The sequence below is a fragment of the Tasmannia lanceolata genome, unplaced genomic scaffold, assembly GCF_043159265.1.
Source record: "Tasmannia lanceolata isolate RefF3 unplaced genomic scaffold, GAP_Taslan_0.1 ptg000004l, whole genome shotgun sequence".
Lineage (NCBI taxonomy): Eukaryota > Viridiplantae > Streptophyta > Magnoliopsida > Canellales > Winteraceae > Tasmannia > Tasmannia lanceolata.
Genome location: NW_027518681.1, coordinates 7693330 through 7709631, shown reverse-complemented (window position 1 = coordinate 7709631; position 16302 = coordinate 7693330). Strand labels below are relative to the sequence as shown.

At 39.2% G+C, this 16302-nt stretch overlaps 1 protein-coding gene across 1 annotated transcript; it reads left to right on the top strand.

The window, feature by feature from the left end:
- The first annotated feature begins 1687 nt into the window (after window positions 1-1687).
- On the top strand, window positions 1688-13176 carry WDR5A (Transducin/WD40 repeat-like superfamily protein). The gene is made up of 2 exons (XM_077377392.1): window positions 1688-2585; window positions 12705-13176. The coding sequence occupies exons 1-2, from the start codon at window positions 1941-1943 to the stop codon at window positions 12996-12998; spliced, it is 939 nt and encodes a 312-aa protein (XP_077233507.1). The 5' UTR covers window positions 1688-1940; the 3' UTR covers window positions 12999-13176.
- Window positions 13177-16302: the final 3126 nt, after the last annotated feature.

Sequence of the window (16302 nt, the reverse complement as noted above, 5' to 3'; positions counted from 1 at the left end):
CACCATAACTGGGTCAACCCGACCTCAATTTGGAAAATCGGGTCAGGTTCAGGTTGAGATATTATTTTTTCGGGTTGGGTCATGCTAGCCTCCATCAGGTTGGGTTTGGGTTCGGGAAGATGGTTTAGAGTTTTGGGTTGGGTTTGGATTGGCTTCAACCCGACCCGAGTTACAACCCTAGACCAACTCTATTAAAACATGGTATAAAATGGTGTGCCCCACCCCATGCATGAATTTGGGTTGAGAAAGTGGACCCTCTCATTGGTGTAAAATGATGGGCCCACCATATGCATGGGTTTGGGTAAAGATGGTGGGCCCTACCATATCAAACACGAGGTGTAAAATGGTGTGCCCCATCCCATAAAAGATATAGGGTTAAATATTGGGCTCCGCCATAATGCATGGGTTTTGGTGGAGATGATGACCCCACCCATGGATGTAAAATGGTGGACCCCTTCAAAACATAAGTAAATGGCAGGCCATGCTATCGCCATAAAAATCTGAGGTGTAAATTGGTGGGTCGTCCCACCCTAATAAAAAAAATTTATTTTCCAAAATAAACTTCCATGAAAAATGAACAAAACTTGGCTCAGGTCCGGGCCTGAGGAACTTCCTCAGACCCCTTGCTAATTACATGAATGTGGGGGTGTGGAAATATCAATTACATGCTTACTTTTTATTTTCAGAAGTAATTGATATTTCCACACCCTTTGCTATTAGACTATTAGCAAGGGGTCTGAGAAAGTTCCTCAGACCCGGACCTAAGCCAAGTTTTGTTCATGGAAAATACCGATGCAAAGACCATTGGGTGGAGTTTACCATAGACAGGGATCGTCTTCTGATTATGTTCTTTGTAAAAGGTGTGAACCAAGACTTAAGAGTTCATACCATTTCTCTTCTACATTACACTGAGATGATTTGGTTTATAGAATTATTAAGAGGGTTGTGGTTACATATTTATAGAGATTGTATTTTGATTCTGTCATTTGTGTAAATTATCAACTTAGATTTTACAGTTCATACAATTTATCAATGTCTTCTACATTGTACTGAACGGGTTGGTCTATGGATTGTTAAAGGAAAATGATATCGATATCCCCTGCCCTAAAAGCTATCGGTTAAGTTTTAAAGGCAAAGAAAAACGTTAAGGGGGAGAATTTATCCTCCGCCAGTGAACCTTTCTCACAGAAACCGTTGAGAGGGGGGGGGGATACCATTTCCCTTGTTAAACAAGCCTATGTCTGGGATAAATGGAAATTTTATTGATCCACTTCAATTATAGCAAATATTTATTACGATTTCTTCCAATAAACCATGGTTGAAATCCCCGGGGAGTTGTACACTTTTGTGTGAGCATTCACTATTTCTTGAAGATCAATTTCTCATACAGACCATTTTGTAATCCTATACTATGTGGAAAGTGCGAACCAGGTCTTCACAGTTCACACCATTTCTCATTGACTCACATTTGCTGTCTCCTCCTGCCTGTCCTTCCTCCGGCCTCAGCGCTTTCGGAGATGGAGCGTGCAAAGGCAAGCCCAATGGGGGGCGTGGTGAGGAATATCATCTCCCTCTATAATTTTCATGTCTAACAATATAAATCCCATTAATGAATGTATGTTGGGATTTGATCTTATACCTAGGAGTAGTTTTTTGCCATTCAAACATAGGTCCTATCATTTGGACGGTCCAGATCAACTAAAAATTGGGTCCACTATGTAATAGAACATGGGCCCTTTCCCACGTTTCAATTTACTTCTCTTTCCCCCCTTTCACAAACAAAATCCCTCTTCAAAACTTTAGTACACAGAGGAGAGACTAGAGAGTGAGGGAGACTCGATCAATCGACCCATTTCAATCCCCTTCAAAACCTCCAAATCCCTTCAAAACCCACTTCCAGAATCGATCAAATTCCCCATCCCCCCCAAGAAATTCCCCCAATGGCTTCCGATTCAGTCGAAGCCATAAAACCCTACAAGCTCAACCAAACCCTAGCTGGCCACAAGCGCCCAATCTCAAGCGTCAAATTTTCCGACGACGGAAAACTCCTCGGAAGCTCCTCCGCCGACAAAACCGTCAGAATCTGGTCGCCGTCCGACGGCTCCCTTCTTAAAGAACTCATAGGCCATGAAGAGGGCATCTCAGATTTCGCATTTTCATCCGATTCCCGATTCATCTGTACCGGTTCAGATGACAACACAGTCCGAATTTGGGACGTCCAAACAGGCCAGCAGGTAAAAACGCTAATTGGGCACACGAATTATGTTTTTTGTGTGAATTATAACCCTCAGTCCAATATGATTGTTTCGGGTTCGTTCGACGAGACGGTTAGGGTTTGGGATGTTAAGTCTGGAAAATGCTTGAAGGTGTTGCCGGCCCATTCGGACCCTGTTACTGCGGTGAATTTTAATCGCGATGGGTCGTTGATCGTTTCGAGTAGTTTTGATGGGTTGTGTAGAATTTGGGATGCTTCGACCGGGCATTGTACGAAGACTCTCATTGATGATGAGAAGCCTCCGGTGTCGTTCGTGAAGTTCTCGCCGAATGGGAAGTTTATTCTTGCTTCGACTTTCGATGGGACATTGGTATGTACAATTCTTGATTCTTTGAGTTGTGAATTAAAAAAAAGGAGGGGTTTAATTGAATTTCCCTTGCTGGAATTGGCTGTGTGTGGAATTAGTTAAGAAATTTATGACTGTCTTGATGTATTCTTTCGTTTCGTATTGCTTGGAAGCTTTGTTGATGAATGCTGACTGGTTAAATTTGTTCCGAAACTACGTAAGTCAATGTTAAAACCTCAAATGCCATATACTAAGTGAGTTGAACTCAAAGTCATGCTTATTTAGAACATTCCTATGGCATCACTTGTGAGTGGTTCTATTGATTTTTTTTAACCCGGAATTTATCTGGGAACCTGGGGCGGCACCTGAAATTTTATTGATAGAAATAAAGAAGTACAAGAGGACAACATGTCACCTTGCCTCTAAAACCCATACAAAATACTAATGAAACCACACCACAGTATAAAATACTTATTTAACTTGAAGTCTTGAACATTAGGAATATCAAGCTGATCACATCAAATAGACCCCCTCGTGTCTCTTGGGAGATCCAACTAGTTCTAAAAAGTATCATTAAGTGTCTAGTAGAACAAGCATGATTAGCCAATGAATCTGCAGCACAATTACCTTCTCTATACTTGTGAGATATGATGCAGTTCATACTAGAAATGAGAGTCAATATGTTTTGAGAATATAATAGATAGACCATGGATACTTATTGTTGCTTTTAATGAGATTAACCAGGAGTTGCTTATCAGATTCAACCCAAATATTGGTGAGGCATAAAGTTTTGCAGTATCTCAGTTCATCTAATAAGGCTCTAGTTTCAGCTCCCATATTCGAAAATATACCATAGAAATGTGCATTAGCAAAAACAACCTTTCCAAGATAATCTCTAACACTACCTCCTCCTCCAGCCAAACCAGGGTTCTCTTTAGACACCCCATCAACATTAAGTTTATACCAATTAGTAGGCAGCTTGCACCATATCACCTTTATGATTTTTTTGATTTGGGATGATGCTTTCCTCTATTCTCAGCCATGTTAGAGACAAGCTTTTCAAGAAGCTACATCTAATTGGTTTGAACTCTTTAGCTAAAAGGTGTAACCAATGCACCACATCGCATCTAATGTGAGTTACATTGCAATAATGGTTTTCCACCCTTCGACTGCACCTCTCCTTCCAAATTTCCCATAGCAATATGGAAGAAAGAATTCTAATAATGAACTTGAAAAGAGAATTAATGTTCTTCGAAATTCATTGTAAGACTCTATTGTGACCTGGTGATCACGGGTTCGAGTTATGGAAACAGCCTCTCTGCAAAGCGGGGTAAGGCTGCGTACATCAAGCCCTCCCCAGACCGCGCAATGGCGGGAGCCTCGTGCACTGGGCCACCCTTTTTTTGTAGACTCTACCTTCTAAAGATTGAGGATAAAAAAAAAGGAATGTTAAGGACATTAGAAAAGTACCTCCATAGTTCACTTGCCAACTTTCTTTCTATAAAGAGATGATTTATATATTCAATACTCTACCTTCTAAAGATTGAGGATAAAAAAAAAAGGAATGTTAAGGACATTAGAAAAGTACCTCCATAGTTCACTACTTTCATCACAACGATTGCACTTAGATGCAAACGCTGTGTGTTTATCTTGAACTCTGGCATCTACCATAATGGCTTTATGCATCAACCTCCACATGAACGTACTTATTTTGGTAAGAATGAATTCCCATATAGCCTTAGGCCAATCCTTTGGTTCTGCAGTATCCCTAATCAAGTTCCATGCCGTCTTAATGGAGCAAGATCCATTGTTGGAAGGGCACCAGACTAGCTTGTCCGCATTAATGTAGCCTTCAACAATTCCAAGATTCCAAACTCCATTATTATTAAGAACATCCTTAATGCATAGATTGGATATGGAATTCCCTGCGGGGATGGAGCGACAGAATTCTTGAGAATCCAAGATAAGATCACGGCGAGACGCATTCCAGTTAATAGCAATCTCCTTCAATGGGCTTCTGCCATTCCATTTGTCCTGCCAAAAAAGTATATTACCGTTTCCAATCAACCACCTGCTATTATTTAACCATGTGTCTCTTATGTTGATAATGTCTCTCCAAACCTTATAACAACCAGTTTGAATATTAACAAAGTTGACATGATTCCTTTGGGCATATCTAGAAAGCATAAACCTACTCATGAATTTTGTGTAAAGACTTTAACCTAAAAGCCATACAGACTTCCTGTAGAGATCGAATTCCCAAATCCCCCTCTTCCATCTTTTTGCACAGTTTGTCTCAAGCTATCCAATGAAGTTTATTGCCACATTCCAAGCTACCCCACCAAAAGTGGGACAAAATGGATTCAATTCTAGAAATTACTGATTTCAGAGGATTAAGCGTCGAAAGCATATAGGTTGGCATGCTAGCCAACACATGCTTTAAAAGAATAAGCTTGCCTCCTGAAGAAAGAAGAAAGAAGTCCATCCGTCAATCCTTCTCCTCATCTTGTCAATTACTTTATTGGAAAATTCAACTTTCAACCTGCCTTTATAAAGCGGAGCTCCCAAGTGATGGGTAATTCTTTATGACTGAACCCCGTAGATGCAGCAATAATATGACGTCTAACCATAGGAAGCTTATCAGAGTAGACAAAACAACTTTTTTCCTTATTGATACTCTGTACCGAAACTTCTTCATAATTAGAGAGGAATCTCATTATCTTATCTAACGATGATTGCATGCCATTGGTAAAAAAATAATACTATCATCTGCAAAAAGGCTATGAGTAATAGGGATACACCCCCGATTCACGTAGAAATAATTAGTTCCATTAGAATAAAAAATAACATGTAGCCTTCTACTAAGAACCCCCACAGCAATAATGAACAAATAAGGGCTAAAACTTTAAGAATGAATTCCCAGCTCATTCGATCATAACTTTGGCCATATCCAACTTCAGAATTATATTGCCCCCTCTAACTTTTTTAACAATACTTTGCACCATTTCTTGACAAATGGCAATATGGTCTAGGATATTTCTATTCTTGACAAAAGCTCCTTGCTCATTAGAGATAATTTTAGAAAGAATAGGGGCAAGATGTAAGACCATTACCTTAGCAATTATTTTATAACAAAAATTACATAAGCTAATAGGTCTATAGTCCTCAATTCTAGATGCATTTTCCTTTTGGGGGATAACAGAAATGAAAGTAGAAGTGTAAAATTCAGAAAGGTTACCTCCCTCGACAAATTGCACAACAGCCTCCACTTGGTATGAAAAGTTCTACCGACACGAAATAATCAAAATGTTTCTGATTCCATCCCTACCAAAACACATTCTAAAATCGAAATGCATAGCAAACCAAAACCATTAGTGGATTGATGATATTTTATACAATGTGTTACATAATTATATTTATATGAATTGTATATGAAAATTTGTGTATGTATTGTGTATAAACATTTATATATAAATTACATGTGAAATGTGGTATCATCTTTGATGTTAAACCATTATGAGTGAGTTTTTTGTTAAACCGGGGTTGATGCCATTTTGATACCATTTGATCCGATACGGGTGCCAACCACGACTAAGCTTGGATCTTCGTAGGATTCTGGAAACTCTTGATCTTTCTAGAAGAGCATGCATGCAATTTCAAAGCAGCGAGATAAAACAACACATCACAAATCCAATGGAGAGGGAAGTCTACCATTCTTCAAAACTAATCTATAAAAATACCAAAAAACTACCTTTCAGACCTAGAAATGCAGATAAAGGCCCAAACCTACTTCCTCTACTTATAACACGTAGGGAAGGAACGTGAAGAATCTACTAAATAATGGTCGCCATATTCTCCTTAACGGAGTGGATCGTCGGTCAGTAGCATCTTGTTCAAGTCAAGCTGTATCCTTTTCAACGTTGCCTGAACTTCGGCTTCTTGTTCATGTCGAGCAGCTTCTTCATGCATCAATCTTTATTTATACACTGCTTGCTCACGTATTAATTCCTGCTCATACTTATAATAAGTCTCAGGTGCAAATTCACTTATACACACATCATGGACCTCCTCCCATCGACGGAAGGGAGATTCGCCTGAGTTACGACGCTCTGTCACCATATTCCTGCACAACACCTAGGTGCCTTGTCTCACGATTTCTCTAGCTCTGCAAATGGTCAGTCGGTGATTGTAGCCATAGTGCGCTTGGTATGCCTCAAGGGCATCGATCCATCGTAGACATGCATCCTCAGAATAGCTATAAGGGCTTTAGCCCTTAAAATATCGATCGTCTTATTCATTGAAATATGGAACAACTGGTGGAGCCATTGTGGATCTGTGTGAAAAATGAAATCAATTAGATGGTCTGTTTGTCATGTCGAAAGGAACACGATGCATTTCTCTAATCTCAAATCGGACTCCCGGATGGCCTGGATCGAATGTTGGACCCGACAGATCGTGAAGTTTCCCTGAAGTAGCACTTGCGTTTGTTGTTGGCTGTTGAGAATGGGCTAGTTATAATCTCCAAATTGTCCCAAACAAATCTCGTATTGACTTCGCAGTCAAATTATGAGCGGAAATTGCCCGAGTGAAGAGAGATAAAATGAGATGGAGAGAGGAGAGAGAGAAGTGTAGAGAGAGAGAGAAAAAGAAAATTCTCATTTTTTCTCGTTTTTCTTCTCTTTTTTTTTTCTTTTCTTTTCTCTTGTTACTTGTAATTACAGGTTACAAGGAACCTGAGTTTAAGGTAACAAGCGACTTACCTATTACAAAAGTGGTGAAAGCTATGAAGAGGACCACCTTTGACCTTCCTACATGGCTCACTGGGTCACGATCTTTTAAATTAGGTGGTTCACCACCAACCTGTAACAAAAAGGGCAACAAAGAACCTTGTTGCCAAAAATAAACGGACAAATCCTAGGGAAAAAAAGGAGATAAACATGGGACTGCACATGGTCGGCACCGAGGATGGTCGAGCAGGTGGTGGTGCGACCCGATGGAGTGACCGAGTAGCGGTGGCGTGCAGGCAGGTGCTCTTTTCGATGTCCTTGTGCTTATGCCGCTTTCTGACGATGCACTGTCTAAAGACGATCTCGGAATGAATGGATAATTGGGCATGGGATGGAGGCAGTAAGGTAAGGCAGTAGTGAGGTAAGCTTTCTAGGTGTGGGAAAGGGAGGTAAGGTGAGTTTCTGGTCGTGTATAGAAGGAAGCAGCGAGGTGGGTTCCTGGGTGAAATTTTGGGCGTGGGAATGGAGGCAGCAAGTGGTGTTTGGTTGGACGGGTTTGTTTGGGTAGGGAGAAGGAGGAGGGACGACAAGGTGCGTGTGGGATGGGTTTTTGTGTGTTGGATGAGGAAGGGGGCGGTGAGATATTGGAGGCTTTTTTTAGGGTATCTGATATTTGGGTTCTGAGGACTGGTCGTGGGTGGAAGAAACTACAAGATTCTGGGTTTGAAACTTTGGTCGGTTTGGGAGGTTACAAGAGGTAGGGTTTGTGAATCAAGAAGGAATGATTTGTGGAATGATCGGGTGGCTGTTGGAAGCAAGGAAGATGGCTGAGATTATGTGCGGTTGGATGGTCTTTGATGGGGCTGAAAATAAGGAAAAGGTGGAAGGATGGGGGTTGCAGGCTGGTTTGGGTCTGCGAGTTGAGAAATGCTGGTTTTTGGGTGTAAAATGGGGGTGGATGGTTGCAGGTTTGCTGGGACCTAGGCGAGGGTGCAGTGGCTAAAGTTCGGGGTGGTGATCTTCAGAACAAGGAGGGGAAAAGGAAGATTTCAGGTAGGATTTCTGCAGCAGATAAAAGGTTGCAAGTGCGTGGGTGGTCTACTATGGCTCAGTGCGTCAAGCAACCTTGTGAGATACGATCTGGTTCGCCGGACATGGGAGTGGCTGATGCGTGTCGCTCTAATCAATATTTGTCTGGTAAGGATGCAACGAGAGTGAGAGATTTGGACCTTCGCGGGAAACTTTGCAGGCCGTGTTACCGACCGTGCCTCGGATGTGAGCAACAAATGAATAACGTAACTTAGATCTTTGCTGTGATACCAAACTGATGCAGGCCAAGGAAGTGAAATAGAAGAATAAGAGAAGAAGAAGAGGGGAAGAAGAAGGAGGAGGGAAGGAGGAAGAAGAAGAAGAATAGAGAGAGAGAAATTTAGGGGAGAAATTTGTATTGAATCTGATTTCATCAAAAATTAGTTAAAGTTCAATACAGCATGCCTATATATAAGCAATAAAATATCGTGGAAAATAAAAGCCCTAAAAACTAAAAACATGGAAATAAAAATCCTAGAAACTAAATAACATGGAAATAAAAGTCCTAATGGGCAAATATGCCACTTATTGGGCCTACAATCCGCATCAAATGGTTTCCGAACACGGCCTACCTCTCATTTCTTGGAGTTTTGACCTAATTTTTATAAATCCTTCCTTATTTCATCAAGAATCACATTATAGAAGAATTCTTGAAGAAATGGATCAAATTAACGGTGAAAGTCACGTTACAAAAAGCACCGGTCCCTAAACAGGACAGAATGCAAATCTGCAGAGATTCATGTTTTGCACGGCAATTGGATCATAGATCTTTGTTTTTCAGGAGTTTCTTTTCTGGAGATTTTGATTTCGGAGTGTTCCTCACCTTCCCCTCAAGGCCCTAGATAGATCTCCATGAAATTTCACCTTTACACGGAGGATCTTGTGATTTCTTTCAGCCGAACACACTACTAGTACCTTGCTTCCATGATCCGGAATAGTGTTCACAGTTTGGGCAATATCTCCCAATCTACTTAGAATTTTCACGTGATTCCACTTCCAATTATTCACTAAAATCTTGTACGTTAAGATCAAGGTTGCCAGAGAGGGAATCGAAAGCGGGAATCAAAACAGGAATCGAAGGCTCCCAGGGAAGAATCCTACTAAAGGTTGCCAGAGCGGGAATCGAAAGCAGGAATCGAAACGGGAATCGGAGCGGGAATCGAAGGCTCCCAGGGAAGAATCCCGCTTCCTTGGTTAAGATCCTAAAAGAGATTCAGCCTCTTTTGCTTTAGAATAGAGCAGATCTGGACGATATTCACATCTAAATTTCTGCTATAGTTCTGAACACTATCGTAGCAGTTAACACACGATCAACACTTTGTGATCAGATCTGAAACTATTCTCTAGATATTTATGAGATCTTAGAGTGTGAGTATTTTTTTCAATATCTAAAATAGAGAGCTACTCAAGATCGCATCGAGATTCAAGCCAGAAGTGCCAAAAATAACATCTTTCAAGCATGTTCACTGCCTATTTTAGCTCACGGCTGGTGATAATTCTCCACTTGAATTACGTAGTTTCTGTTTGAAACTTCACGTGGTGTATTCTAAAACCATGAGAAGAGTATTCATGGTGAGCTCCATCAGATTTCCTAGTGTTTGGCATGGAATTCAACTTAACCAAAAACTTGAAAGTGCATGAAAACCAGTCCATTGTGCAAATGTTATTCACATTGTTCGTTTCAAGGCTTGTATTTGGGAGAGGTCTTTTGATAAATTTCCCTCCGCCTGATTTCAATTACATCAAATGGTATCCACCCTTAATTTTCTCACTTGCTTTTTTCTGCAAGCAAGAAGGCATATAAACTCGCCAAAAATGGACTGGAAAAACCAGATGTGGAGGTGATTCTGTCTAAGCCTTGATTAGTGGTTGGTGGCTGTTTCAGCGGGGTAGCATTTCTGTTTTTCTTTCTTTTTTGCAGGTAGATCAGTGATGGTTATCGTGTCTGGCAACATCTTGTTCCGTGTATCGAATTTTAATCTGCTATAATAACATTTGGGAATCAATAAAATTACTGTTCTAAAAAAAATCCTGTGGAGTTGACGGATAATTGATGGAAACAAAGGAGCTAAGCTGAACAGTGAGGAAATGAGCCATAATTAATTGACCAAATAAATCTATTAGGACTGTGATGCTTGTCTGATATCTATAAGATGTTGAAAATATATGATGCCTAAGCCTTTATTGCCTTGGATGTAGTATAAATCGTCTATGAACTAGGATCTTCTATTGTTTAACTAGCCCAAACAGTCTACCCTGTCATTTTTCATAGCTCAGTTGAGATAGAGATGCACATATATGATGCCGATGAGAATCAATTTAGCTCAATTAGATACAGCATTTTTCTAATGTTATTCATCAGAAAAGAAAGAATGAAGAGTAAGAAGAAACTCTCCCTCCTTAAAAAAAAAAAGAGAAACTCTCTCTCCCTCTCTCTCTCTCTATCTTAAACTTTGGGTCGTGGTTTGCTGATTCATTTTAGTGTGTCTTTTGATTATTACTAGAAGTGAGTGAGATTAATAGAATCTGTGTCGGAATAATGGCACCTTGCATGATGTTTTTATTATACCAGAGACAATGTTGTTGCCTGCTTCATCTTTTATGAACCATATTTTGTGTTTCTTTGTTTCCTGTACTATTCCGGTTCTTTTCCTTTTTTTAATCTTCTCATTATCTTGCTTTAGTTCTCGGGAAAATTCCAATTTTGAGAAAACTGAAATTATTTGGCTAATGGATATGTGAAATTCTGAAAAGTTGCTAATAAACTCAATAAATAAATAAAATTCAGTTTTTGGATGTTAACAATCTGTAGATTTAGCATATGTTGCACCCATTAAGGGTTGTTCATTCTCTTCCATGGAACTTGTTTATTTTGTGTCACCTTCCATTTTCTTTGGGACATCATCCCATTCAAACCCCTGTTCATTGAAGATCTGTGATGACCAGAAAAATGTTTTCAAAGCCATTCCCCTAGGTGTAACAGTCTCTGTGTAGCAAGCTTCCTACTTTTCTGGGCAGCTGCCTTGGACTAGGACCTGGTAAGTGCCACTAAGCTGTAGGAAAAATTCATTCTCCGTCCCCTTTATGAATCAAATATAAACCTATATATGAGATACAAAAAGTTCTACATCAATAGTTTAAGATACAAATATATTGCTATGGCCTATGGGATTTGCTAGCGTCCATAGCAGAAGGCATTTCGTATATGGCCTGTTACATGTGAGAGCAGCCGCACAGGCTCACTTTTCAGCAGATTTTGTCTTCATTCATGAGGTGGCTGCTCTCACATGCAACAGCCCATCCGCGAAATGCCTTCTGCGATGGACAGTAGCAAATCCCTATTACTACATACAATTGTGCTAGTTAAACTAAAAGGGGCGGCCTGGTGCACGAGGCTCCCTCCATTACGGGGTCTGGGGAGGGCTAGATGTACACTGCCTTACCCCTGCTTTGCAGAGAGGCTGTTTCCGTGACTTGAACCCATGACCATCAGGTCACAATGGAGCAACCTTACCGTTGTGCTATCTAAACTACTAAAGATAAAATTAATAGTATTACTTATGCAGATTAAATCACACTTTCTAATTTCTTTTCTTCCACTTTTGGAAGACCTTGTATTGTATTACCCGATCTCGTTTTTTTTTTTCATATATAAGTGTAACTAATGTGTGATGTATCCCCTTTGTAAAGGATTTCTCCATGATGGCCATGAATGGTTGCTTTTGGGGATGATTTGTCACTAATGTATCCCCTTTATAAAAGATTTCTCTATGATGGCCATGAATGGTTGCTTTTGGGGATGATCAATTCCTATCCTTTCGTTTTTCTATTGATTCTTTTCCGGTCGAGATGGATGGATCCATGGATCTATGCCTATATAGATTTTGTTCATGAACTAATGAAAATGTGGAAAAGCTCTATTTTTAGTTACTGGCCTTTGCACCACCATGAAAATTAGCTTGTTGAAATGCATTTGTTGCACCCCTATTTCTTTAGCTGCTATTGATGCTAATATTTTGTTTGACAAGTGGTGTGCTTGTCTGCAACCTTATGGCATGACTTGGCAATTTTCTAAACATAGTAGTTTATTACTTCCATACCTGCCAGAGAATATGAATCTTCGTTTATATTAAAATTGCAAAAGTTACTGATTTCTAGTATATATTCGGGCCTATGTTAATGACTGGTTTATTTTTTCTGTAGTGGAAGTGAATTTGTATTCTATTCCTGGCATCAAGTTCTATAAAATTTTGTTTAGTTTGCCCGATAGTTCTATACATTGTTATTAAGCATGTCAAGAATCTCAGTTTGATGTTAATATCTGCAGAGACTATGGAACTTCTCAACTGGTAAATTTTTGAAGACGTATACTGGCCATGTTAATTCAAGGTACTGCATTTCTTCTACATTTTCCGTAACAAACGGGAAATACATTGTGAGTGGTTCGGAGGATAACTGTGTTTACTTGTGGGACCTCCAGACCAGAAAAATAGTTCAGAAATTGGAAGGACACACTGATGTTGTTATCTCTGTTTCTTGCCATCCTACCGAGAACAAAATCGCATCGGGTGCACTTGGTAATGATAAGACGGTGAAGATCTGGGTTCAGGAGAGTGACTAGTTTAGTTGGCTGGAAATCCTTTGTACTTTTCCAATCTTTTCACTTCTAGGTAAAATTTTCTTCCCTCTTTCAGCTTTATGTAGCCTACATTTCCTTGCTTCGAAGCGCTTGTTGTGGAACCAAATTTTGTGAACTTCTGAAACAGAAAACTGATGATTATACCCCTGTTCAAATTTTATTTGTGGGTGTGCTGTTGTGTGAGAAGTAGCTTATATGACCACCACTATATTTAAAAATATTGACGCCATCCCGTGACTGGTACCTTATGATATCAAAATATGATACCCGATGCAAACAGTTTGAACTCTGTCCCACACCTTGGAAAAGTCTAAACAAACCCCGTCTGTGATGTACTGGATTTCCATAGGTAGGGGTGATTTTGAATTCTATCCAAAGTAGCTTTCATATTGTTGGACATAATGAGAAATTTGGACAGGAGAGAAACAGTAAGTCTGTTTTATATTGGTATTTTAGTTTTTTACCCATGACCTAAATTTCAAATTACTAAGTTACGTACTGTTATCCTTAGTAAATTAAAAATAAAAGCATTGTAAATTAAAAAACTTTTCTTCTTTCTTCTTTCGTCTTTAGAGAAAGTGTTGGTTTTACCCATTCTTCGTAGATTCGAAGATCTACTTGATCGGAGATTGACGGTTATGACCATCGACTCGTTCTTCGTTCTTCCGGCTACATCACAAACCCTCTGAAATGTAATGGATTTCCATAGGCAGGGATAATTCGGAATTCTATCCAAAGTAGCTTGCATATTGTTCGACATATGAAAATTTTGGAAGTGAGAAGCTGTAGGTCTGTTATCCTTAGTAAATTAAGAATAAAAGCATTGTAATAATACATATTATACGTCTAATACTTCCCCTCAAACTGGTTTAAATGATCCGTGCTCGTAAGTTTTTGATACTGTGTGCCTCTTCATCTTGACAGGCAGTTGTTGGAAATGTGATCAACCTATTCATTACACAGAACATAGAGACATTATATGATCTTTGCCTTTTCTCAGACAAACTGGTACACTATCTAAAATGTGTTTTGATCTTCTGTTGCATGTGATAATGAAGCTGAAGTCCATTATACTTGGTTTTTTGGCACATATGATTACTGAAGCTGATGTTAGCCGAATATATCTTTTGGTCTTTACTATGAAATCAAACCATGATTCTTCTACTTGCTTCTAAGCTCAACCTTGAACTATCTAATACTGGAGTTCTTGACAAACGTGCCATGAAGCAACTTATGACCTCTATGGATACATCTATAAATTATTTGCACATAATCTTTATATGCATATGGTTTTGGGTAGGTTAGATGATGGATGCACAAAACCAAGGAGAAATATGAATGGGTAGAAACACAGATGGGGCCTACTTCTATGATCAAAATCATTTGTCTGTTAGAACTGAAGTCACAAATACCACTGTTTTTTTTTTCAAAATATTGCCATTTTATCGTGACATTTTGATAAAACGAAAAAATACCAAATTAATCCTGATATTTAAAAAAAAATTAATCCAACAAGTTTTGGCACAGGCAATCACTGGATACCAAAATAATCCAGTGATAACTATCCCTGGATTATCGAAAAACACTGTATTTGATGGACCCCATTCGTATAGAATCCAATCTGTTTGGTACCTAATTGGATTGGATTCTAATTGGAAAATTCCTCGGATCCTTCCTTTGGTAGTCATATGTGGAAAGAAAATTGTGGCGAATTACTATAACTTTAGGTACCAGTGGGAATTACTATCCACAATTTTTTCCACTACAGCCTCATTTGGATTGCAAGAATTTTGTTGGAAAAGTTTGGTATACAAAATGTTTCCAAAATTTATAATGATATCCTTCCAAAAGAAAATGATAAATGTGCCCCTTCATTGCTTGGGACACCCAGCTGCAGTGTACGATGTCAATCAGGTCCTTTAAATCCATCGCATGTGATGTACGCCAGCCTTTTACAGTCATAGATAAAGTGCAGCCGGGTGTCCCAAGTAATGAAAAGGGGCGCATTTATCATTTTCCCCTTCCAAGTAAGGCATCACTATGTCATTTCTCTCTAAACTGTGGATATGAAATTTTTTTCCTTGAACAAAAATTTTCCACGAGAAATCTTTTTCCTGCAATCTAAACTCTAAATAAGGTCTAAACTGCAACCATCTAAAGTGAAGCATAAGTTATTTATTAGGGTATTCTCTCTTTATTTCTACTTCATCAGGATTTCTAGGCTCTGGCACCAGTTGTGATAGAAATGAGAAAATGTCTCTGCTAGAAACTCTGTGTTGTTTAAATTGAATTTACTGAAACCATTCAAAGTGTACATTCGGGCAGATCGATTTATAAACCTCTACATATCTAAGGGCTAAGATAATATAATGAAGATGATCTCTGGGGCATGGCCTATTTAATTCGGGCCCTGTTAATGAATGGTTTGGATCATCCAATACTGTGAACCCCATTGTATTATTTTTAAGTGTACTGTATGTATGTGCCAATAAATTGGTATAGGAACCTTTATAGATCAAAGGGTTAGGATCATCTGATGGAGATAATTTTTTGAGCGTGGCCTATATATGTCAGGGCTCAAGAAATGAAAGTAAATGATAAATGCGCCCCTTTTCATCACTTGGGACACCCAGCTGCATTGTACGTGGCAATCAGGTCACTTCATTCCTTAAATGTGAAGTACATCAGCCCCTTTGTAGTCATAGGTACACTGTATCTGGGTGTCCCAAGTGATGAAAAAGGGGTGCATTTATCATTTTCCTAGATGAATTGTTTTGATCATCTGTGTCATTTTTTAGCATAATGTATGCACACACAGACAAATCAATATAGAAACCTCTACAGATCGGAGGGCTCGGACCATCCTATGGAGATGGGTTTTGAAGCAAGGCCTAATGAGGTCCCAACCCAACAAATGAATGGTTTGGATCACCCAATAATGTGAGCCAGTCTCATAAAAAACACACACAAAAAAATAATCATCAGTGGGATTATATTAGCATAGAAAATTGGTGAAGCCCTATAATCAGAGTACATTCATTTATTTTTCTCTGTACTTTCAAGATTCTAATGGTCTTTAATTTGAGGGTTGTACCAGAAACCTAATTGTATTTCAATAGGAAAAAGGGCAAACAGACAAGAGGGAATTTTAGTGGTTGCAGTGAATGTCTAAACACCTTTGTCTCTTGGTTGGAGGTCTGCAATCCTCTCTGAACAAGCAATCATGGTTGGTAATCTTCCTCTTTTGTCCATTTCCAAAAATATCTTCCTCTTTTGTCTTTTATCT